The 26,389-nt window shown below is 43.4% G+C and overlaps 1 protein-coding gene across 5 annotated transcripts in view; it reads left to right on the forward strand.

The window, feature by feature from the left end:
* Positions 1–26,389, forward strand: part of LOC139409561 (retinoid X receptor, gamma b) — an 80,215-nt gene that overhangs the window by 13,749 nt on the left and 40,077 nt on the right. The window contains exon 1 of one of the 5 annotated variants that reach the window (XM_071154894.1): positions 6,312–7,095. The exons of 2 other annotated variants lie outside the window; for them this stretch is intronic. In XM_071154894.1, coding sequence (XP_071010995.1) covers positions 7,032–7,095 — 64 coding nt within the window. In that variant the 5' untranslated portion in view covers positions 6,312–7,031. Of the gene's footprint in view, positions 1–6,311; positions 7,096–8,150; positions 8,224–26,389 lie in introns of those variants that run through there. 2 more of the 5 variants (XM_071154893.1, XM_071154897.1) reach the window with 2 other exon arrangements.

Here is a 26,389-nt window from a genome sequence, read left to right on the forward strand (position 1 = left end):
AAGCACTCAAAGAATATGGCTGCCTAAATATGGTTCCCAATCAGAGACAACGATAAACACCTGCCTCTGATTGAGAACCACTTCAGACAGCCATAGACTTAACTAGAACACCCCACTAAGCTACAATCCCAATACCAACACACCACATACAAAAACCCATGCCACACCCTGGCCTGACCAAATAAATGAAGATAAACACAAAATACTTTGACCAGGGCGTGACACATTCTAAACAGCGCATCTGGGAAAACACATGAAACATTATTGAATATTTATGATAAAAACATCCTAAAGATTGATTCTATACATCGTTTGACATGTTTCTATAAACTGTTATATAACTTTTTTTAAATTTTCGTCTGAACTAAGTGATCGCGCATTGAGCATTTGGATTACTGGGTTAAACGCGCAAACGAAAAGGAGGTATTTGGACATAAATGATGTACCTTATCGAACAAAACAAACATTTATTGTGCAACATAAAGTCCTGTGAGTGCCATCTTATGAAGATCATCAAAGGTTAGTGATTAATTTGTCCTGTGAGTGCCATCTTATGAAGATCATCAAAGGTTAGTGATTAATTTAATCGCTATTTCTGACTTTTGTGAGCCCTCTTCTTGGCTGGAAAATGGCTGTATGGTTTTCTGTGACTAGGCGCTGACCTAACATAATCGCATGGTGTGCTTTCTCCGTAAAGTCTATTTGAAATCGGACACTGTGGCAGGATTTACAAGATGTTTATCTTTAAAATGGTGTATAGTACTTGTATGTTTGAGGAATTTTAATTATGGGATTTCTGTTGTTTTGAATTTGGCGCCCTGCAATTTCACTGGTTGAGAAGTTAACTGCCTTGTTCAGGGGCAGAACGACAGATTTTTACCTTGTCAGCTCGGGGATTCGATCTTGCAACCTTCCGGTTAATAGTCCAATGCTCTAACCACCTGCCTTACATTGCACTACACGAGGAGCCTGCGTGGCAGGCTGACTACCTGTTACGCGAGGGCAGCAAGATGCCAAGGTAAGTTGCTAGCTAGCATTAAACTTATCTTATAAAAAACAATCAATCTTAACATAATCACTAGTTAACTACACATGGTTGATGATATTACTAGTTTATCTAGCGTGTCCTGCGTTGCATATAATCAATGCGGTGCCTGTTAATTTCTCATCGAATCACAGCCTACTTCGCCAAACGGGTGATGATTTAACAAGTGTATTCGCGAAAAAAGCACTGTCGTTGCACCAATGTGTACCTAACCATAAACATCAATGCCTTTCTTTAAAATCAATACACCTTCATATTTAGTTAATATTGCCTGCTAACATTAATTTATTTTAACTAGGGAAATTGTGTCACTTCTCTTGCGTTCTGTGCAAGCAGTATTTGCAGCAGTTCGGGCCGCCTGGCTCGTTGCGAACTGTGTGAAGTCCATTTATTCCTAACAAAGACCGTAATTAATTTGCCAGAATTTTACATAATCATGACATAACATTGAATGTTTTACAATGTAACAGCAATATTTAGACTTAGGGATGCCATCCGTTAGATAAAATACGGAACGGTTCCGTATTTCACTGAAAGAATAAACGTTTTATTTTTTAAATGATAGTTTCCGGATTCGACCATATTAATGACCAAAGGCTCATATTTCTGTGTGTTATTAATGTTATAATTAAGTCTATGATTTGATATTTTTATAGAGCAGTCTGACTGAGTGATGCTAGGCAGCAGCAGGCTCGTAAGCATTCATTCAAACAGCACTTTCGTGCGTTTGCCAGCAGCTCTTCGCTGTGCTTCAAGCATTGAGCTGTTTATGACTTTAAGCCGATCAACTCCCGAGATTAGGCTGGTGTAACTGATGTGAAATGGCTAGCTAGTTAGTGGGGTGCGCGCTAATAGCGTTTCAAACGTCACTCGCTCCGAGACTCGGAGTGGTTTTTCCCCTTGCTCTGCTAGGGCTGCTGCTTTTGTGGAGCGATGGGTAACGATGCTTCGAGAGTGGCTGTTGTCGATGTGTTCCTGGTTCGAGCCCAAGTAGGGGCGAGGAGAGGGACGGAAGCTATACTGTTACACTGGCAATATTAAAGTGCCTATAAGAACATCCAATAGTCAAATGTATATGAGATAGAAATAGTCCTATAATTCCTATAATAACTACAATCTAAAATGTATTACCTGGGAATATTGAAGACTGTGTTAAAAGGAATCACCAGCTTTCATATGTTCTCATGTTCTGAGCAATAAACTGAAACGTTAGCTTTCTTACATGGCACATATTGCACTTTTACTTTCTTCTCCAACAGTTTGTCTTTGCATTATTTAAACCAAATTGATCATGTTTCATTATTTATTTGAGGCTAAATTGATTTGATTGATGTATTATATTAAGTTAAAATAAAAGTGTTAATTCAGTATTGTTGTAATTGTCATTATTACAAATAAATAAATAAATACCTTTTAAAAAATCGGCAGATTAATCTGTATCGACTTTTTGTTCCTCCAATAATCGGTTTCAGCGTTGAAAAATCATAATCCGTTTACCTCTAGTATTAATGTGTCAATGTCACGCCCTGACCTTTGAGATCCTTTCCATGTCTCTATTTTGGTTTGGTAGGGGCATGAGTTGGGGTGGGCATTCTATGTTTTTGTGTTCTATGTTTTCCGTATCAGTGTTTGCACCTTACGGGACTGTTTCGGTTTCAGTTATTCTCTTGTTATTTTTGTATTTAGTGTTCAGTTCAATAAATAATTTGAACACTTACCACAATGCGCTTTAGTCCGACTACTCTTCCTCATCCTCATCCTACAACGAAAACCGTTACAGTCCAAGTGGCTGGTGATCTCGCATGAATTGACTTTGAACTTTTAGATTTTTATCATTTTAATTCTGATTTTTATGATTATCCACTTGACAATGACTAAGAGAAACGAAAACGTTGTTTTTGAAATGAAACTGTTCCATGAAAATGCGCATATGAGAATCAGAAATGGAACGCAGAACGGTAGAAATTGTAGGATAAATTGTAAACCTGAAACTCACGCGCCACCTATGAAGTCTTTATAAAATAATTGCCTCCACGTTTCCATGGTCGGATTTCGCCTTGAAGGCCATGTTGAAGCAATATAAGACATGCCTCATAATATGAAATAAAACATTTAGGTTTCAAACAATTAAGTGTTTTCAAAATGCGTTCTGCCTCCAGCTCACATTGTAAAGTGGTGGGTGAAGCGCTCATAGCCTGTTGCCTGCCCTTGAATGGTGAATGGGATGTGTGGTTCAATTGCCAGTTTAGAAATAAACATAGTATCTTCTTTTAAGTGTGCATCAAAACTGTAACACGCGATTGCATTTAAAATTGTTGCGCAATGAAAGCGCATTTTACTCCAGCCGCAACCAGCTGACTTGCCTCAGGAGAAATCCTGCTCAAAATAGGCTCTGTGTGCTGTGCACATGTGATTCGTTGTGTTGGATAAATAAGATACATGATGACTAACGAAAATACACACAAGCTCATTTAATTCCACTAAATTATGCAAATGAACCTATAGACCGATAAACATGACGGTCAAATGTACATACAATGGGATTTATTTCCTCCCAGTCATTTTGCCCGGCAACAGGTCAGGCAACAGTTTAATTTATCGGCTAAAAGCCATCAATTGCTGGCTAACAGAAACCCTGTGTGTGTGTGTTTTAGAGGAGTCTCAAGGGGGAGGTATGGGGGTAAGAGGGAGGGGAGTGTTCTTTCAGCTAATTGTCAGTAATTACTCATTAGTGAAGAAGGTCAAAGTGTTGACGCTTTAATTCTTGCTTTAGTCAAGCAATGTGCCTCACAGACCCCTGGCCCCCTGGGCTGCTGGCCCCCTCTCTCATCTGCCCCTCCGCTCTCCTCCGCCCCTCCTCTCTCCTCCACCCCTCATCTCTCCTCCACCCCTCCTTTCTGCTCTGCCCCTCTGCTCTACACAGAACAGAATGCAGCTCCACATATCTATTTTGAGGGCTCAGAGTGCCATGTCAGTCCAACCCATCACACGCACGATCACACTCACACAGACGCATGGACAGACACATGCACATACACACCCGTGCACACAGTTAAACACACACACACTGATTGCTTCACAGCTGACTGTCCTTTTCAAAAAAAATATATTTCTCTGGTATCTATTATCCCTGTCTGTCAGTCTTATCGTTTTAATTGTATTTCTCTGATATCTATTATCCCTGTCTATCAAGTCTTCTCTGTTTTTTATTTCTCTGGTATCTATTATCCCTGTCTGTCAGTCTTATCGTTTTAATTTTATTTCTCTGATATCTATTATCACTGTCTGTCAGTTATTTTCCTTGAAAACACACAGGGTTACAAAAGATGTCACATGTTTGAGTCCTCCTACATGCCAAAATACACAGTGTCCAGCCAGTGGTATTAGAGAACATGGAGAGAGGGAGGTATGAAAACTAAACTGCCTCCTCGTACCTCAGGGACAGAGGGAAGTATGAAAACTAAACTGCCTCCTCGTACCTCAGGGACAGAGGGAAGTATGAAAACTAAACTGCCTCCTCCTCGTACCTCAGAGACAGAGGGAGGTATGAAAACTATACTGCCTCCTCCTTGTACCTCAGGGACAGAGGGAGGTATGGGAACTAAACTGCCTCCTCCTCGTACCTCAGAGACAGAGGGAGGTATGAAAACTAAACTGCCTCCTCCTCATACCTCAGAGACAGAGGGAGGTATGAAAACTAAGCTGCCTCCTCCTTGTACCTCAGAGACAGAGGGAGGTATGAAAACTAAGCTGCCTCCTCCTCGTACCTCAGAGACAGAGGGAGGTATGAAAACTAAACTAAACTGCCTCCTCCTCGTACCTCAGAGACACAGGGAGGTATGAAAACTAAACTGCCTCCTCCTTGTACCTCAGAGACACAGGGAGGTATGAAAACTAAACTGCCTCCTCCTCGTACCTCAGAGACACAGGGAGGTATGAAAACTAAACTGCCTCCTCCTCGTACCTCAGGGACAGAGGGAGGTATGAAAACTAAACTGCCTCCTCCTCGTACCTCAGGGACAGAGGGAGGTATGACAACTAAACTGCCTCCTCCTCGTACCTCAGGGACAGAGGGAGGTATGAAAACTAAACTGCCTCCTCGTACCTCAGGGACAGAGGGAGGTATGAAAACTAAACTGCATCCTCGTACCTCAGGGACAGAGGAAGGTATGAAAACTAAACTGCCTCCTCGTACCTCAGGGACAGAGGGAGGTATGAAAACTAAACTGCCTCCTCCTCGTACTTCAGGGACAGAGGGAGATATGACAACTAAACTGCCTCCTCGTACCTCAGGGACAGAGGGAGGTATGAAAACTAAACTGCCTCCTCGCACCTCAGGGACAGAGGGAGGTATGAAAACTAAACTGCCTCCTCCTCGTACCTCAGGGACAGAGGGAGGTATGAAAAATAAACTGCCTCATACCTCAGGGAGAGAGGGAGGTATGAAAAATAAACTGCCTCCTCGTACCTCAGGGAGAGAGGGAGGTATGAAAACTAAACTGCCTCCTCGTACCTTAGGGACAGAGGGAGGTATGAAAACTAAACAGCCTCCTCGTACCTCAGGGACAGAGGGAGGTATGAAAACTAAACTGCATCCTCGTACCTCAGGGACAGAGGAAGGTATGAAAACTAAACTGCCTCCTCGTACCTCAGGGACAGAGGGAGGTATGAAAACTAAACTGCCTCCTCCTCGTACTTCAGGGACAGAGGGAGATATGACAACTAAACTGCCTCCTCGTACCTCAGGGACAGAGGGAGGTATGAAAACTAAACTGCCTCCTCCTCGTACCTCAGGGACAGAGGGAGATATGAAAACTAAACTGCCTCCTCCTCGTACCTCAGGGACAGAGGGAGATATGAAAACTAAACTGCCTCCTCCTCGTACATCCTCAGATCAAATTGAATTAAAAGCCTATGTGAGTCAGCTTCTTCTGTCAGTGCTTTTAGGAAAACACACACACGCACAAACATAATTATTACCCTGAAGCTTTGTTTGGAATTCAATGTTTCATTTCTCCAATGAGGAAACACATTAACCTCTCAATGTGCAAAATGTCTTCATGAATGCTAATTATGTCTTTCAGGGCGATGTGTTTTATGTGGGCCATCGCTTATTATTCCAACTCCACATGACTGTGAAGAGGTGTGTATTATTTGAGCTGTTCCCTGAAGACTTGTTGGGTGTAATAGACTGGTATGACAGCTGCTCCGGTCTCTACTCTATAGGGAGCAGAGCCTCCAGGCATGCTAGCTTAACTTCACTGTCAGTCAGGTGCTATGGGCTGCTGAAGGAAGTCATTCATTGTAGTTGATTTTCAGTGTGTGTTCCTTTAAATGTCTTGGTCTTGGGTCTTGTTTTGAGTGCACACATTTCGCTCTAGGTCCGTACTGTTTTCTGTACCGAGACACATACATAGGAATAGACAGTTCCAGGAATGCAAGGCTTGTTAGACGACACGCACATACACACTCGTGCATGCGCGCACACACACACACAAACCATGCTGGACTCTTTTGGCTCTAAGGCACGGAGTGACAGGGACACACACACAGGCGACGTGCAGTGTGCCAACACAGCGCTAACAGGCATGTATGCTGCCCTAATTACAAAAAAAGGCATCCTGGGAACTTACGGACGTGCCTAAAGAAGAGAGGAGAGAGAAAAGAGAGATCCTCATTTCAGATATAGAGGGGAGGAATTCTAGAGTTAAACGAGTTGATCCGCGACTGCAATCGGTTCCTCTGGGATTGATCAGAGAATAATCTGGTTAATCCCATAAACGACGCGGGTGGACTTTGTCTCTCTCCCTCCTTTTCCCTTCGTCCCTCTCTCTCTTTCCTCTATCCGTCCCTCTCTGTCCTCTCGTCTCTCTCCTGTCGGAGCGGGAGCAGGAGTCAGAGTACGTCCTTCTCTCCAGCTGCTAGGGAGGCTGTGTTCTTTGGCAAGGTAGTTCGGCTGTCACCCCTCTCCACCCCCTCTGGAGCCATGTGGCACCCTATGGCATCAGCCTCATCTGGAAGCCCCATAAGGGAGCTGGGTTATATGCACTGTGAGTACCTTAGGACTGGGACAGAAGGGAGCTGGGTTATATGCACTGTGAGTACCTTAGGACTGGGACAGAAGGGAGCTGGGTTATATGCACTGTGAGTACCTTAGGACTGGGACAGAAGGGAGCTGGGTTATATGCACTGTGAGTACCTTAGGACTGGGACAGAAGGGAGCTGGGTTATATGCACTGTGAGTACCGCAGGACTGGGACAGAAGGGAGCTGGGTTATATGCACTCTGAGTACCGCAGGATTGGGACAGAAGGGAGCTGGGTTATATGCACTGTGAGTACCTTAGGACTGGGACAGAAGGGAGCTGGGTTATATGCACTGTGAGTACCGCAGGACTGGGGCAGAAGGGAGCTGGGTTATATGCACTGTGAGTACCACAGGACTGGGACAGAAGGGAGCTGGGTTATATGCACAGTGAGTACCTTAGGACTGGGACAGAAGGGAGCTGGGTTATATGCACTGTGAGTACCTTAGGACTGGGGCAGAAGAGAGCTGGGTTATATGCACAGTGAGCACCTTAGGACTGGGACAGAAGGGAGCTGGGTTATATGCACTGTGAGTACCTTAGGACTGGGACAGAAGGGAGCTGGGTTATATGCACAGTGAGTACCGCAGGACTGGGACAGAAGGGAGCTGGGTTATATGCACTCTGAGTACCGCAGGATTGGGACAGAAGGGAGCTGGGTTATATGCACTGTGAGTACCTTAGGACTGGGACAGAAGGGAGCTGGGTTATATGCACTGTGAGTACCACTGGACTGGGACAGAAGGGAGCTGGGTTATATGCACAGTGAGTACCGCAGGACTGGGACAGAAGGGAGCTGGGTTATATGCACTCTGAGTACCGCAGGATTGAGACAGAAGGGAGCTGGGTTATATGCACTGTGAGTACATTAGGACTGGGACAGAAGGGAGCTGGGTTATATGCACTGTGAGTACCGCAGGACTGGGACAGAAGGGAGCTGGGTTATATGCACTGTGAGTACCGCAGGACTGGGACAGAAGGGAGCTGGGTTATATGCACTGTGAGTACCTTAGGACTGGGACAGACGGGAGCTGGGTTATATGCACTGTGAGTACCTTAGGATTGGGGCAGAAGGGAGCTGGGTTATATGCACTGTGAGTACCATAGGATTGGGACAGAAGGGAGCTGGGTTATATGCGCTGTGAGTACCGCAGGACTGGGACACTGACAGACATACTCCTAAGAGTAAAGATCATGGATCAGGGAGGTGAATAGTAAAGATCATAGATCAGGGAGGTGAATAGTAAAGATCATGGATCAGGGAGGTGAATAGTAAAGATCATGGATCAGGGAGGTGAATAGTAAAGATCATGGATCAGGGAGGTGAATAGTTAAGATCATAGATCAGGGAGGTGAATAGTAAAGATCATGGATCAGGGAGGTGAATAGTAAAGATCATAGATCAGGGAGGTGAATAGTAAAGATCATGGATCAGGGAGGTGAATAGTAAAGATCATGGATCAGGGAGGTGAATAGTAAAGATCATGGATCAGGGAGGTGAATAGTTAAGATCATAGATCAGGGAGGTGAATAGTAAAGATCATGGATCAGGGAGGTGAATAGTAAAGATCATAGATCAGGGAGGTGAATAGTAAAGATCATGGATCAGGGAGGTGAATAGTAAAGATCATGGATCAGGGAGGTGAATAGTTAAGATCATAGATCAGGGAGGTGAATAGTAAAGATCATGGATCAGGGAGGTGAATAGTGAAGATCATAGATCAGGGAGGTGAATAGTTAAGATCATGGATCAGGGAGGTGAATAGTAAAGATCATGGATCAGGGAGGTGAATAGTTAAGATCATAGATCAGGGAGGTGAATAGTAAAGATCATGGATCAGGGAGGTGAATAGTGAAGATCATAGATCAGGGAGGTGAATAGTTAAGATCATGGATCAGGGAGGTGAATAGTTAAGATCATAGATCAGGGAGGTGAATAGTAAAGATCATAGATCAGGGAAGTGAATAGTAAAGATCATGGATCAGGGAGGTGAATTATTTATCCTGGCAGTCAGTGGCAGTGCAGAGGGGATATATAGGAGTGTGTCTGGTTTATGGTGTTTGTGTGTGTTTGGTAACACGTTTGCAACACTGCAAAGTCCTGAAAATGTTGTTTTCAAAGCGTTTAAAGACAACAGGTTTTTAAACTGTCTTTTTGTATTCAGTGTCGTTCTATGGGCTGTTGTTTGTTTATAGTATGATATTTTGCTACTTACCCAGAGTCAGAGGAAGTTAGGGATATTTCTATGTGTCTGTCTATCCCTTTAAGCATCTGGATAGATGCGTTCTTCTGTTCTGAGCTTTGCTTTCATTTGATGAGTTCCTTTACTACAGTATGTTGGGTGGTTATTTTGTAATATGTGCTTTATGGTATGTGAGGGCTGTTTATAGACTTGTGGTTTATGATACCGTTTGAATTGGCTGATAGCTGTTACTGTAAGTCAGAATGTGGGCTGTAAGTGTCACGAAGTAGAGCGGGTTTGGGGGAGGGGGGGGGGGGCGTGTTTTGGTCAGGGGGCTCCTATAAGGGGAACAGAATGGGCCTTTTCTGTGTCTTGGTTTAGATTAATGAAGGATGGTTTGAATGTGTTCTGTTACCTGCCTCTTATTTGGTGATCTTCTTAGATATTTTGACTATTGTTATATGGTGTCATGGATGATTGCGTATGATACAAGAAGAGGTCAGAAAATGATTGAGAGAGAGAGAGAGAGAGAGAGAGAGAGAGAGAGAGAGAGAGAGAGAGAGAGAGAGAGAGAGAGAGAGAGAGAGAGAGAGAGAGAGAGAGAGAGAGAGAGAGATCTTTGGGGGGATCTGAGTATGGAAGCCTAGCTCTCTCTCAGTTCACGGTTCAAAGGTGGTCATTGAGCTGATGTCACCACCAAGCTATCACCATAACAACTCTCTCTCTCATTCTCTGCATCTGCACTCTGCCTAGTATTACCTTCAGCACATCTATCTATCTCTCAACACCTCTCTCTCCCTCTCTCTCTGTCTCTGTTGTCTGTCACTCTGATCTCACCATCACCCCTCTTCCTCTGTGTTTTCCCCCTCCTCTGGTTGGCGAGGTGTTGGAGGTGATGATGTGATCCTTTTACACACAGACAGAAGAGAGACACGGACAGGGTCCTGTCGCTAGCCATTATCAGCCGAGAGGACCGACACTGTGTGTGTGTGTGTGTGTGTGTGTGTGTGTGTGTGTGTGTGTGTGTGTGTATTTTTGCGGCAGAGCTGCGATGAGTTGGTTATATTTTTGTGTTGAGCATACGTCTCCATACACCTTTTGTTAACTGGTTGTGTGCCATAATTTGACCTTACTTATTTACAATGTCATTCGTGAACATGATACTAACTTCCTTAAAAAAAAACATATCCCAAGAAAATGGTCCTTTCCTCAGTTGAGACATATTATTTGCTCTAATAGTTGTTCAGCCTCTACTGGAGGATGAAATTGTAATTTTAACAAACTCTGTGTGGCTTCATTTAAAAAGGAAGGTAGTTTTAAATAGGGATCAATTGTCAATTCATTGGAAATGGTTGGTTTTAATCTGTATAACTGCAAAAAAAAAAAGCTTTTTGTTTTTCATAGTAGCCTGCTGGAATATCAGTTAGGATTTAGATATAATTTCGTTATGCTTTAAGAGAGAAGTAACATTTTTAATTTAGATTTTTTTTTTCACCTTTATTTAACCAGGTAACCAGGTAGGCTAGTTGAGAACAAGTTCTCATTTACAACTTTTGACCTGGCAGTTAATGCCTTTAACCCTCAAAACTCATGTTGTTTGAACTTTATCTGGTTTGCCAATCCAAATGAAATGGGGGAGAGAAAAAAATGTGTCACATGAGTTAGTAGAGCCATGAATGAATATGTTAACTGTGACATCACTAGAGAATGAATCAGGGTCATTCTCCCAAAGATGGCCAGGTGTTTCCATGGTTTCAAGATCCTATATATTTTTCTATCACTCAACTTTTCCGGGATGTGTACACCAATCACATCAACACCATTTAATCGGGAGACCACATGGCAGTTAAAAAATGTGGTATCTTTTAGATACCCAATCTCTAATACAGTACTCTTATCATAGTTGGGTTTTAGACCAGATAAACTGGCAAATTTATCCAGGTTCTCAATAAGGCCCTTCAAGGTTATTGATTGAGGACTCAAGAGAAAACTTGAATCATCAGCATACATTGATACTTTTGTCTCTAATCCATACATTTTTGGCTCCTTAATGTTATCATTAGACTTACAGTGCATTCGGAAAGTATTCAGACCACTTGACTTGTTCTACATTTTGTTACATTACAGACTTATTCTAAAATGGATTACATTGTTTTTCCCGTCATTAATCTACACACCATATTGACAAAAAAAAATCATAATTGAAATATGACATTTACATAAGTATTCAGACCCTTTACTTTGTTGAAGCACCTTTGGCAGCGTTGCGTCTTCTTGGGTATGAAACTACAAGCTTGGCACACCTGTATTTCTTCCCTGCAGATCCTCTCAAGCTCTGTCAGGTTGGATGGGGAGTGTTGCTGCACAGCTATTTTTAGGTCTCTCTAGAGAATGTTTTTTTATTTTTTTTAAATTTTACCCCTTTTTCTCCCCATTTTTGTGGTATCCAATTGTTGTAGTAGCTACTATCTTGTCTCATTGCTACAACTCCCGTACGGGCTCGGGAGAGACGAAGGCTGAATGTCATGCGTCCTCCGATACACAACCCAACCAGCCGTACTGCTTCTTAACACAGCGCGCATCCAACCCGGAAGCCAATGTGTCGGAGGCTACACCGTGCACCTGGCAACCTTGGCTAGCGCGCACTGCGCCCGGCCCGCCACAGGAGTCGCTGGTGCGCGATGAGACAAGGAGATCCCTATCGACCAATCCCTCCCTAACCCGGACGACGCTAGGCCAATTGTGCGTCGCCCCACGGACCTCCCGGTCGCGGCCGGTTACGACAGAGCCTGGGCGCGAACCCCGGGATTCTGATGGCACAGAGCGCCCTTAACCACTGCGCCACCCGGGAGGCCTCTCTCTAGAGATTTTTGATTGGGTTCAATTCCAGGCTCTGGCTGGGCCACTCAAGGACATTCAGAGACTTATCCCGAAGCCACTGCTGTGTTGTCTTGGCTGTGTACTTAGGGTTGTTGTCCTTTTGGAAGGTGAACCTTCTCCAAAGTCTGAGGTCCTGAGCGATCTGGAGCAGGTTTTCATCAATGATCTCTCTGTACTTTGCTCCATTCATCTTTCCCTCAATCCTGACTAGTCTCCCAGTCCCTGCCGCTGAAAAACATTCCCACATCATGATACTGCCACCACCATGCTTCACCATTGGAATGCTGCCAGGTTTCCTCCAGACGAGACGCTTGGCATTCAGGCCAAAGATTTCAATCTTGGTTTCATCAGACCAGATAATCTTGTTGAGAGTCTTTAGGTGCCTTTTGGCAAACTCCAAGCGGGCTGTCATGTGCCTTTTACTGAGGAGTAGCTTCCTCCACAGAGGAACTCAGGCGCTCTGTCAGAGTGACCATTGGGTTCTTGGCCACCTCCCTGACCAAGGCCCTTCTCCCCCGATTGCTCAGTTTGGCCGGGCGACCAGCTCTAGGAAGAGTCTTCCAAACTTCTTCCATTTAAGAAAGATCTGTGCCTCGACACAATCCTGTCTCAGAGCTCTACGGACAATTCCTTCGACCTCATGGCTTGGTTTTTGCTCTGACATGCACTGTCAACTGTGGGACCTTATATAGACAGGTGTGTGCATTTCCAAATCCTGTTGAATCAATTGAATTTACCACAGGTGGACTCCAATAAAGTTGTAGAAACATCTCAAGGATGATCAATGGAAACAGGATGCACCGGAGGATGCAATTTGGAGTCTCATAGTAAAGGGTCTGAATATTTATGTGAATACATTTATTTAAAAAGAAAATTATATAAATTAGCAGTAATTTAGAATGACCTGTTTTTGCTTTGTCCCATTATGGGATATTGTGTGTAGATTTCTGAGGATTGTTTTTATTTAATCCATTTTAGAAAAAGGCTGTAAAGTAACAACATGTAACATAACAAAATGTCTGCAGCATTGAAGGTCCTCATGAATGAACACAGTGGATAAAGAAGGGGTCTGAATACTTTCAGAAGGCACTGTATTTCCCATTCCTTGTCCCCCTCAACCATATTTTTTTTAAATTATAGATAACAGTTCAATGGCCCTAATAAGTTTGGTGACAGAGGGCAACCTTGTTTTACGCCTCTTGACAATTTAAATTTCTCGGAAGGATTGTTGTACATTACTTTTAGCCATTTTAGGAGAGATTCTCCAAAGTAAAAAAATTCAAGGGAAATCTGATTTCAAGATTATACCTGAGTTCCCTGCGTACTCAAAGTTTTCCATTATTTCTAGTAGTTGTCTGATGTTGACTCCCGTCTGATTGTGATGAATAATGTCTGATAGGACCTTTTTATTTATATGAGCAATACATTTTGCCAATATTTTTGTGTCATAACATTGAAGGGTGAGGGGACTCCAATTATTATTATTTTTTTTGAATTTTACCCCTTTTTCTCCCCAATTTCGTGGTATCCAATTGTTGTAGTAGCTACTATCTTGTCTCATCGCTACAACTCCCGTACGGGCTCGGGAGAGACGAAGGTTGAAAGTCATGCGTCCTCCGATACACAACCCAACCAAGCCGCACTGCTTCTTAACACAGCTCACATCCAACCCGGAAGCCAGCCGCACCAATGCGCCGGAGGAAACACCGTGCACCTGGCCACCTTGGTTAGCGTACACTGCGCCCAGCCCGCCACAGGAGTCGCTGGTGCGCGATGAGACAAGGACACCCCTACCGACCAAGCCCTCCCTAACCCGGGCGACGCTAGGCCAATTGTGCGTCGCCCCACGGACCTCCCGGTCGCGGCCGGTTACGACAGAGCCTGGGCGCGAACCCAGGGACTCTGATGGCACAGCTGGCGCTGCAGTACCCTTAACCACTGCGCCACCCGGGAGGCCGGGACTTAGTTTAATTTTTTAAAGAGACAGGGTATTTGTTCTGTCCCCCAGGTTCCTGCTTCAGTAGGAGCGAGATCAGTCCCTCTTTTTGTGTCAGACAATTCGCTTTATATATTAGTAATTACAACATGATAGTAATGAATCTTCCGGGGGTTCATAAAAAGTTTGATATATCTCTATTGGAATGCCACCGAGGCTCGGCGGTTTTCCCCGTCTGAAAGGAATCGATTGCCAACCATAGTTTGTCCTGTGACATCACAAGATCTCACTCAAAACCCATCATCAAATAAGGTTGGAGGAACTTGTTTTAAATATTTTACTTCCTCATTCAAAATCTCCTTTGGTGAGATAAGGATTTCTCCATTGTTTGTAGCTATTTTCTGTAGGTTAATTTTGGTCGCTTAGGAAAAATATTTTTCGCCGTTCTCCATCCCATTTTGTCTGTTTTATTTTCAATAAATGAAACCTGATCTTTCCTGAATAAGTTATATTTTTGTTTTGTGTCTAGATTCTTCATTGCTTCTGTCTTGGCTACATAGGCTATCAAACGGGCAAGGATGTCTGGTGGGTGGGTGGGTCGCTCAGATGGGTGTCTAGGAAAAGGTAGAGGTTGGCACTGTTCCATCATGATCCCGAGTGGCGCAGGTATCTAAGGCACTGCATCTCAGTGCTAGAAGCGTCACTGCAGACCCTGGTTTGATTCCAGGCTGTATCACAACCAGCATTGATTGGGAGTCCCATAGGGCAGCACACAATTGGCCCAGCGTCGTCCCGGTTTGGCCGGGGTAGGCTGTAAATAAGAATTGGTTCTTAACCGACTTGCCTAGTTAGATCAAACAAATAAATGATTGGATGAAAATATGTTTCTGAAGTTTCACAGCTTTTGTTGACTTTATTATTTTATTATTTATTTGTAAATGTATTTCCCATCTCTGTGCAAAAGTGGAAACTCAGTCGCTATGGTACAACTCTTACTCGCAGACACGCATCGACTCAGACATTCGCAACCGCTTTTCTCACTCGCTCACTCACTCGCTCACTCACTCGCTCACTCACTCACTCACTCACTCACTCACTCGCTCACTCGCTCGCTCACTCACTCACTCGCTCGCTCACTCACTTTCTTCTCATTAGACTCACACAGACACATGGGCACTCCCATCTCCCCCTTCTTTTTATCATGTTTTAATTCCACCTGGTTGATTCTTGACTAATTTCAGGCTTTTAAGTACTTTAGTGTTCCAGTTCCTTGTATTTGGGGATTTATTCTAGAAGTTTTTGTCCTTCTTCTGATGCTGTCATTTATCTATATAACATTTGTGACTCGTTTCAGGAAACTAGGTGTATGTCGCGGCTCACTACTTCACAGGAGAGTCATTTGAACATAAACATTAATTTTGACCAAAATGCGTTTTTTTTGGGGCAGAAATGCCTTCTGGAACATGTTAACTTTCACCTGCCTTAATAACAAACGTGTATGCCACGAATAAAATTGTTAAATTATGAACCTAGTTGGTTTAGCCATGGAAAAAGTGAGCAACCTTCCCGCTAGTCATGATTGGCTGAGATAATGAGTGGGCTGGACATGCCGAGAGATGAGTTTGGATTGGTTTGCCATGTAGGGCGCTTCTGTCTATAACATGAGCTGGTCAGTATGTGTAGGTCCTTATTTCTAATGCAGTTTTTTTTAAAGATATTCATAAAGGTAAGCACCAGATTCTCTCTTGGATACCGGTGAGCACCAGATTCTCTCTTGGATACCGGTAAGCACCAGATTCTCTCTTGGATACCGGTGAGCACCAGATTCTCTCTTGGATACCGGTGAGCACCTGAGAGATGACTGTGATGACAGATGAATCCAACTGATCTGAGAGAGGACGAGATGACTGTGAGGACAGATGAATCCTACTGATCCTGAGAGAGGATGAGATGACTGTGATGACAGATGAATCCTACTGATCCTGAGAGATGACGAGATGACAGATGAATCCTACTGATCCTGAGAGAGGACGAGATGACTGTGATGATATATGAATCCTACTGATCCAGAGCGAGGACAAGATGACTGTGATGACAGATGAATCCTACTGATCCTGAGAGATGACTGTGATGACAGATGAATCCTACTGATCCTGAGAGATGACTGTGATGACAGATGAATCCTACTGATCCTGAGAGATGACTGTGATGACAGATGAATCCTACTGATCCTGAGAGATGACTGTGATGACAGATGAATCCTACTGATCCTGAGAGATGACTGTGATGACAGATGAATCCTACTGATCCTGAGAGATGACGAGATGACTGTGATGACAGATGAATCCTACTGATCCTGAGAGATGACTGTGATGACAGATGAATCCTACTGATCCTGAGAGATGACTGTGATGACAGATGAATCCTACTGATCCTGAGAGATGACTGTGATGACAGATTAATCCTACTGATCCTGAGAGATGACGAGATGACTGTGATGACAGATGAATCCTACTGATCCTGAGAGATGACTGTGATGACAGATGAATCCTACTGATCCTGAGAGTTGACTGTGATGACAGATGAATCCTACTGATCCTGAGAGATGACAGTGATGACAGATGAATCCTACTGATCCTGAGAGATGACGAGATGACTGTGATGACAGATGAATCCTACTGATCCTGAGAGATGACTGTGATGACAGATGAATCCTACTGATCCTGAGAGATGACAGTGATGACAGATGAATCCTACTGATCCTGAGAGATGACGAGATGACTGTGATGACAGATGAATCCTACTGATCCTGAGAGATGACTGTGATGACAGATGAATCCTACTGATCCTGAGAGATGACTGTGATGACAGATGAATCCTACTGATCCTGAGAGATGACGAGATGACTGTGATGACAGATGAATCCTACTGATCCTGAGAGATGACTGTGATGACAGATGAATCCTACTGATCCTGAGAGATGACTGTGATGACAGATTAATCCTACTGATCCTGAGAGAGGACGAGATAACAGATGAATACTACTGACCGCCGTTTTTAAGCCCACTGCTCTTAGGTGAATATGTCTAGTCTATGAGAAACAGAGCGATCTGACTAGTAAACACAAACAGTCAGTCTGTCTGGGTGTTTTTCTCTCTCCTTATCTGTCTGCAGTGTGCTGATTGGGCCATGATACATGATGATCTTTCAAATGGTCTCTGTGCAGTACGCTGAGACTGGGGTGCTCTGGTAGTGTGTCACAGTCTGGTCAGGGCAACCTACCCAGGTCAAGGGTCACTGGATGTGAGTGGGTTAGATGGGAATGAGCAGCGCACCAGAGGAGTCAGAGGGAAGAGGGATGTTCCCTTGCCAGCAACAGCACATGCACTAGCTTTATTTCATTTACTCCCACAGCTTTGTCTCTCTTCCCGTTTTCTCCTCCTCTCTTCCCTCTCCTCCTCCCCCCCTCTCCCCCTCTCCTCTCCCCTCCTCCTCCCCTCCCCCTCTCCTCTCCTCCTCCCCTCCCCTCTCCTACTCCTCTCCTACTCCTCTCTTCCCTCTACTCCTACTCCTCTCCCCTCCTCCTCCCCTCCCCCTCTCCTACTCCTCTCCTACTCCTCTCCCCTCCTCCTCCTCTTCTCCTCCTCCTCTTCTCCTCCCCCCTCTTCCTCTCTGACTCCTCTCTCCTCCTCTCCTCCTTCTCTCCCATCTCTCCTACTCCTCCTCCCCTCCCTTTCTCCTCCTCCTCTCCTACTTCTCTCCCCTCCTCTCCACTCTTCCTCTCCTCCTCCCCTCCTCCTCCTTTTCCATCCACTCCTACTCCTCCTCTCCACTCTTCCTCTCCTCCTCCTTCTACTCCTCCTCCTACTCCTCATCTCCTCCCCTCCCCTCCTCTCCTCCTCCTACTACCCCTCCCCTCTTCCCTCCACTCCTACTCCTCCTCTCCCCTCCTCCCCTCCTCTCCTCCTCCTACTACTCCCCTCCCCTCTTCCCTCCTCTCCTCCCCCTTTCCCCTCCTCCACTCCAGCTCCTCTCCCTTCTTCCTCTCCTCCTCCTCTACTACTCCTCTCCCCTCCTTCTCTCCTACTCCACTCCCCTCCCATCCTCCTCTCCCCTCCTCTCTCCTCCTCTCTCCATCCCACTCCTCCTCTCCCCTCCTCCTCTCCTCCTCCTCTCTCCCCTCCTCCTCCTCTTCCCATCCCCCTCCTCCTCCTACCCTCTCCTCCTCCCCTTCTCCCATACCCTGAACTCAGTACTTCAGTAACCACATGAGAATGTTAGTTTGGAACAGGGACTGGTCAGCTGGTTACTTCTCCTGCTGTTATTTGTTTGTTGTGTGGCAAAATCTGGTCAGTCTGTCCCCTTCACGCTCGATCGGGAATCGTTGGGTTAGGTCTGGCTGGCCCTGTCCTGTTGTTGTTTGAGTTGAGCTTCTTTATCTCTCAACCAAAAAAATCTGTTATCTCTTTCTGTATGTCTGTCTGTCTGTCTCAGCACCGGCCAAACCATTGATCCTCTTCCTCTTTTCAAATGTTCTGTGCCAATGTGTCAATGTCTCTATTTGGAACATGATGAAATGTAGCCATTTGTTTTGTCATGCATTTGGAAACTTCCCGCTGGGCACACCACCTTCTTTCAACGGGAAAATGTAGGTCATATTTGGTTGAGACGTTGATCAATGAGATTTCAACATTTATTCACCCAACTCAAAAAGACAGACAGAAGTTGAATTCCCAATGTATTATCACCATACTTTCAACCATCTAAAAGCACAACCAAAATTTCAATGAAAAAAATAATGTCAGATTTTTGGTTTAGTTGTCATCAAAATGTGTGAATCACTGTGATTTCAACCATAAACAGGGCCTTCAGAAAGTATTCACACCCTTTGACTTATTCCACATTTTGTTGTGTTACAGCCTGAATTAAAAATGGATTAAATACATATATTTTATTACCCATTTACACACAATACCCCATAATGACAAAGTGAAAGCATGTTTTTAGAAATGTTTGCAAATTTATTGAAAATTAAATACAGAAATATCTAATTTACATAAGTATTCAAACCTTTGAGTCAATACATGTTAGAATCACTTTTGGCTGTGATTACAGCTGTGTGTTTCTGGGTAACTCTCTAAGAGCTTTGCACACCTGGATTGTACAATATTTACACTTTAAAAAAATATATATATTCTTCAAGCGCTGTCAAGTTGGTTCTTGATCAAATCAAATCAAATTATATTTGTCACATGTGCCGAATACCTTACCATGAAATGCTTACTTTCAAGCCTTTAACCAACAATGCAGTTTTAAGAAAAATAAGAGTTAAGAAAATCTCATGGTACAAAAGTAACACAATAGGCTATATACAGGTGGTACCGGTACCAAGTCAATGTGTGGGGCACAGGTTCGTTTATTTATTGAACCTTTATTTAACTAGACAAGTCAGTTAAGAACAAATTCTTATTTACAATGACGGCCTAGGTACAGTGGGTTAACTTCCTTGTTCAGGGGCAGAACGACAGATGTTTACCTTGTCAGCTCGGGAATTTGATCTAGCAACCTTTATGGTTACTAGTCCAATGCTCTAACCACTAGGCTACCTGCCCAACGCTCTAACCACTAGGCTACCTGCCCAACGCTCTAACCACTAGGCTACCTGCCCAACGCTCTAACCATTAGGCTACCTGCCCAACGCTCTAACCATTAGGCTACCTGCCCAACGCTCTAACCACTAGGCTACCTGCCCAACGCTCTAACCACTAGGCTACCTGCCCAACGCTCTAACCATTAGGCTACCTGCCCAACGCTCTAACCACTAGGCTACCTGCCCAACGCTCTAACCACTAGGCTACCTGCCCAACGCTCTAACCACTAGGCTACCTGCCCAACGCTCTAACCATTAGGCTACCTGCCCAACGCTCTAACCATTAGGCTACCTGCCCAACGCTCTAACCACTAGGCTACCTGCCCAACACTCTAACCATTAGGCTACCTGCCCAACACTCTAACCATTAGGCTACCTGTCCAATGCTCTAACCACTAGGCTACCTGCCCATCACTCTAACCACTAGGCTACCTGCCCAACGCTCTAACCATTAGGCTACCTGCCCAACACTCTAACCACTAGGCTACCTGTCCAATGCTCTAACCACTAGGCTACCTGCCCAACGCTCTAACCATTAGGCTACCTGCCCAACACTCTAACCACTAGGCTACCTGCCCAACGCTCTAACCACTAGGCTACCTGCCCAACGCTCTAACCACTAGGCTACCTGCCCAATGCTCTAACCACTAGGCTACCTGCCCAACGCTCTAACCGCTAGGCTACCTGCCCAACGCTCTAACCGCTAGGCTACCTGCCCAACGCTCTAACCGCTAGGCTACCTGCCCAACGCTCTAACCGCTAGGCTACCTGCCCAACGCTCTAACCGCTAGGCTACCTGCCCAACGCTCTAACCGCTAGGCTACCTGCCCAACGCTCTAACCGCTAGGCTACCTGCCCAACGCTCTAACCACTAGGCTACCTGCCCAACGCTCTAACCATTAGGCTACCTGCCCAACACTCTAACCATTAGGCTACCTGTCCAATGCTCTAACCACTAGGCTACCTGCCCATCACTCTAACCACTAGGCTACCTGCCCAACGCTCTAACCATTAGGCTACCTGCCCAACACTCTAACCACTAGGCTACCTGTCCAATGCTCTAACCACTAGGCTACCTGCCCAACGCTCTAACCATTAGGCTACCTGCCCAACACTCTAACCACTAGGCTACCTGCCCAACGCTCTAACCACTAGGCTACCTGCCCAACGCTCTAACCACTAGGCTACCTGCCCAATGCTCTAACCACTAGGCTACCTGCCCAACGCTCTAACCGCTAGGCTACCTGCCCAACGCTCTAACCGCTAGGCTACCTGCCCAACGCTCTAACCGCTAGGCTACCTGCCCAACGCTCTAACCGCTAGGCTACCTGCCCAACGCTCTAACCGCTAGGCTACCTGCCCAACGCTCTAACCGCTAGGCTACCTGCCCAACGCTCTAACCGCTAGGCTACCTGCCCAACGCTCTAACCGCTAGGCTACCTGCCCAACGCTCTAACCGCTAGGCTACCTGCCGTCAAGGTAATTGAGGTAATATGTACATGTCGGCAGGGGGAAAGTGACTATGCATAGATAATAAACAGCAAGTAGCAGCAGCGTAAAACATATCATTGCTAGACGGACATTTTCAAGTCTTGCCATAGATTTTCAAGACAATTTCATTTAAAACTGTAACTAGGCCACTCCGGTACATTCAATGTGGTTTTGGTAAGCAACTCCAGTGCATATTTGACCTTGTGTTTTAGGTTATTGTCCTGCTGAAAGGTGACTTCATCTCCCAGTGTCTAGTGGAAGGCAGAGTTTCTAAACGTATTCTGCAACGCTGCCTGAAATTAGCACTTTCGATAATGTTTTTAAGGACACACCTCAAATATTTCCACCCCCCCATCCACCCAGCAAGCGAGCTGATTTAAGACAGGTGAATTGCTGAGCCTTGGCGCTAGGGCTGGAAAATGCCAGTGTGGCAATTTTAACATGACAAAATTGCAAACTAACGTGCATTTGACACCGGCGCCACCTTAACACCGGCTGAAAATAGAGCCCTCAGTGTCTGCTTTTTACATTTTTACCCACCTATCAATATATGCTCTTCTTTGCGAGGCGTTGGAAAAACCTTCCTGGTCTTAGTGGTTGAATCTGTGTTTGAAATTCACTGCTCGACTCAGGGACCTTACAGGTCCTTGTATGTGTCCTTGTATGTGTCCTTGTATGTGTCCTTGTATGTGTCCTTGTATGTGTCCTTGTATGTGTGGGGTATAGAGTCATTAAAACAATCACTTTAAACACTATTATTAACTTACTATGTGACGTGCAATTTCTTTCTCTTCAACTTATTGAGGCTTGCCATAACAAAGGGGTTGAATACTTACTGACTCAATTTCTTTCTCTTCAACTTATTGAGGCTTGCCATAACAAAGGGGTTGAATACTTACTGACTCAATTTCTTTCTCTTCAACTTATTGAGGCTTGCCATAACAAAGGGGTTGAATACTTACTGACTCAATTTCTTTCTCTTCAACTTATTGAGGCTTGCCATAACAAAGGGGTTGAATACTTACTGACTCAATTTCTTTCTCTTCAACTTATTGAGGCTTGCCATAACAAAGGGGTTGAATACTTACTGACTCAATTTCTTTCTCTTCAACTTATTGAGGCTTGCCATAACAAAGGGGTTGAATACTTACTGACTCAATTTCTTTCTCTTCAACTTATTTAGGCTTGCCATAACAAAGGGGTTGAATACTTACTGACTCAATTTCTTTCTCTTCAACTTATTTAGGCTTGCCATAACAAAGGGGTTGAATACTTACTGACTCAATTTCTTTCTCTTCAACTTATTTAGGCTTGCCATAACAAAGGGGTTGAATACTTACTGACTCAATTTCTTTCTCTTCAACTTATTTAGGCTTGCCATAACAAAGGGGTTGAATACTTACTGACTCAATTTCTTTCTCTTCAACTTATTGAGGCTTGCCATAACAAAGGGGTTGAATACTTACTGACTCAATTTCTTTCTCTTCAACTTATTGAGGCTTGCCATAACAAAGGGGTTGAATACTTACTGACTCAATTTCCTTCTCTTCAACTTGTTGAGGCTTGCCATAACAAAGGGGTTGAATACTTACTGACTCAATTTCTTTCTCTTCAACTTATTTAGGCTTGCCATAACAAAGAGGTTGAATACTTACTGACTCAATTTCTTTCTCTTCAACTTATTTAGGCTTGCCATAACAAAGGGGTTGAATACTTACTGACTCAATTTCTTTCTCTTCAACTTATTTAGGCTTGCCATAACAAAGGGGTTGAATACTTACTGACTCAATTTCTTTCTCTTCAACTTATTGAGGCTTGCCATAACAAAGGGGTTGAATACTTACTGACTCAATTTCTTTCTCTTCAACTTATTGAGGCTTGCCATAACAAAGGGGTTGAATACTTACTGACTCAATTTCTTTCTCTTCAACTTATTTAGGCTTGCCATAACAAAGGGGTTGAATACTTACTGACTCAATTTCTTTCTCTTCAACTTATTTAGGCTTGCCATAACAAAGGGGTTGAATACTTACTGACTCAATTTCTTTCTCTTCAACTTATTTAGGCTTGCCATAACAAAGGGGTTGAATACTTACTGACTCAATTTCTTTCTCTTCAACTTATTTAGGCTTGCCATAACAAAGGGGTTGAATACTTACTGACTCAATTTCTTTCTCTTCAACTTATTGAGGCTTGCCATAACAAAGGGGTTGAATACTTACTGACTCAATTTCTTTCTCTTCAACTTATTGAGGCTTGCCATAACAAAGGGGTTGAATACTTACTGACTCAATTTCTTTCTCTTCAACTTATTTAGGGTTGCCATAACAAAGGGGTTGAATACTTACTGACTCAATTTCTTTCTCTTCAACTTATTTAGGCTTGCCATAACAAAGGGGTTGAATACTTACGGACTCAATTTCTTTCTCTTCAACTTATTTAGGCTTGCCATAACAAAGGGGTTGAATACTTACTGACTCAATTTCTTTCTCTTCAACTTATTTAGGCTTGCCATAACAAAGGGGTTGAATACTTACTGACTCAATTTCTTTCTCTTCAACTTATTGAGGCTTGCCATAACAAAGAGGTTGAATACTTACTGACTCAATTTCTTTCTCTTCAACTTATTTAGGCTTGCCATAACAAAGGGGTTGAATACTTACTGACTCAATTTCTTTCTCTTCAACTTATTTAGGCTTGCCATAACAAAGGGGTTGAATACTTACTGACTCAATTTCTTTCTCTTCAACTTATTTAGGGTTGCCATAACAAAGGGGTTGAATACTTACTGACTCAATTTCTTTCTCTTCAACTTATTGAGGCTTGCCATAACAAAGGGGTTGAATACTTACTGACTCAATTTCTTTCTCTTCAACTTATTTAGGCTTGCCATAACAAAGGGGTTGAATACTTACTGACTCAATTTCTTTCTCTTCAACTTATTTAGGCTTGCCATAACAAAGGGGTTGAATACTTACTGACTCAATTTCTTTCTCTTCAACTTATTTAGGCTTGCCATAACAAAGGGGTTGAATACTTACTGACTCAATTTCTTTCTCTTCAACTTATTTAGGCTTGCCATAACAAAGGGGTTGAATACTTACTGACTCAATTTCTTTCTCTTCAACTTATTGAGGCTTGCCATAACAAAGGGGTTGAATACTTACTGACTCAATTTCTTTCTCTTCAACTTATTGAGGCTTGCCATAACAAAGGGGTTGAATACTTACTGACTCAATTTCTTTCTCTTCAACTTATTTAGGGTTGCCATAACAAAGGGGTTGAATACTTACTGACTCAATTTCTTTCTCTTCAACTTATTTAGGCTTGCCATAACAAAGGGGTTGAATACTTACTGACTCAATTTCTTTCTCTTCAACTTATTTAGGTTTGCCATAACAAAGGGGTTGAATACTTACTGACTCAAGACATTTCAGCTTTTCATTTTTTAAAATTAATTTATAACCAATTGTTTGATAACATAATTCCACTTTGACATTATTGGTTATTGTGTGCAGGCCTTTGACACACAATCTCAATTGAATCCATTTTAAATTCAGGCTGTAACACAACAAAATATTTGGAAAATGACAAGGAGTATGAATACTCTCAACCCCTTTCTTATGCCTAAATAAGTTTGGGTGTAAAAAATGTGCTTAACAAGTCATATATTGTAATAAGTTGCATGGACTCAATAATAGAGTTTGACATGATTTTTGAATGACCACCTCATATTTGTACCTGACACATACAATTATCTGTAAGGTCCCTCAGTCGAGCAGTGAATTTCAAACACAGATTCAACCACAAAGACCAGGGAGGTTTTCCAATGCCTCACAAAGAAGAGCACCTATCGGTAGATGGGTAAAAAATAAATAAAAAGCAGACATTGAAAATCCTTTTGAGCATGGTGACGATATTAATTACACTTTGGATGGAATATCAATATACCCAGTCACTACAAAGATACAGGCGTCCTTCCTAACGCAGTTGCCGGAGAGGAAGGAAACCGCTCAGGGATTTCACCTTGAGGCCAAGGGTGACTTTAAAACAGTTACAGAGCTTAATGGTTTTGATAGGAGGAAACTGAGGATGGATCAACAACATTGTAGTTACTCCACAATACAAACCTAATTGATATAGTGAAAAAAAGGAAGCCTGTACAGAATACAATTATTCCAAAACATGCTTCCTGTTTGCAACAAGGCACTAAAATAATACTGCTAAAAATGTGGCAAAGAAATGTACTTTATGTCCTGAATACAAAGTGTTACTGTATGTTTGGGGAAAATCCATTCTCCATATTTTCTAGCATTTTCTAACATAATGGTGGCTGCATCATGTTATGGGTATGCTTTTAATCGTTAAGGACTGGAAAGTTAATGATAAAAGAGAAATGGAATGGAGCTGAGCACAGGCAAAATCCTAGAGGAAAACATGGTTCAGTCTGCTTTCCACTAGACACTGGGAGATGAATTCACCTTTCAGTAGGACAATAACCTAAAACACAAGGCCAAATATACACTGGAGTTGCTTACCAAGAAAACAGTGAATGTTCCTGAGTGGCTGAGTTACAGTTTTGACTAAATTCATGTTGAAAATCTATGGCAAGACCTGAAAATGGTTGTCTAGCTCAACAACCAATTTGACAGAGCTTGAAGAATTTTTGAAGGAATAATGGGCAAATGTTGTACAATCCAGGTGTGGAAAGCTCTTAGAGACGTACCCAGAAAGACTCACAGCTGTAATCTCTGGCAAAGGTCCTTCTACAAAGTATTGACTCAGGGGTGTGAATACTCATGTAAACATGTTTTCTCTTGTCATTATGGGGTATTGTGTGTAGATTGGTGAACAATAATCTATTTAATCCATTTTGAATTTCAGGCTGTAACGCATCAAAATGTGGAATGGGTCAAGGGGTCTGAATACTTTCTGAAGGCTCTGTATAATTAAATGTGTTTGATTGACAACGCAACCAAATATCAACATTTAAAAGATATCTAATGCTTGGCTAGTTTCATCAGAGCCAATGGCTTAATCCTATAATTTAACTTTGATTTTTGGTTTAGTTGGAGATGTGCATCCAAACATATCATTTGTTAACTTGTTAATAGTTCATG

This window comes from Oncorhynchus clarkii, chromosome 5, assembly GCF_045791955.1.
Source record: "Oncorhynchus clarkii lewisi isolate Uvic-CL-2024 chromosome 5, UVic_Ocla_1.0, whole genome shotgun sequence".
In the NCBI taxonomy this organism is placed as follows: Eukaryota; Metazoa; Chordata; class Actinopteri; order Salmoniformes; family Salmonidae; genus Oncorhynchus; species Oncorhynchus clarkii.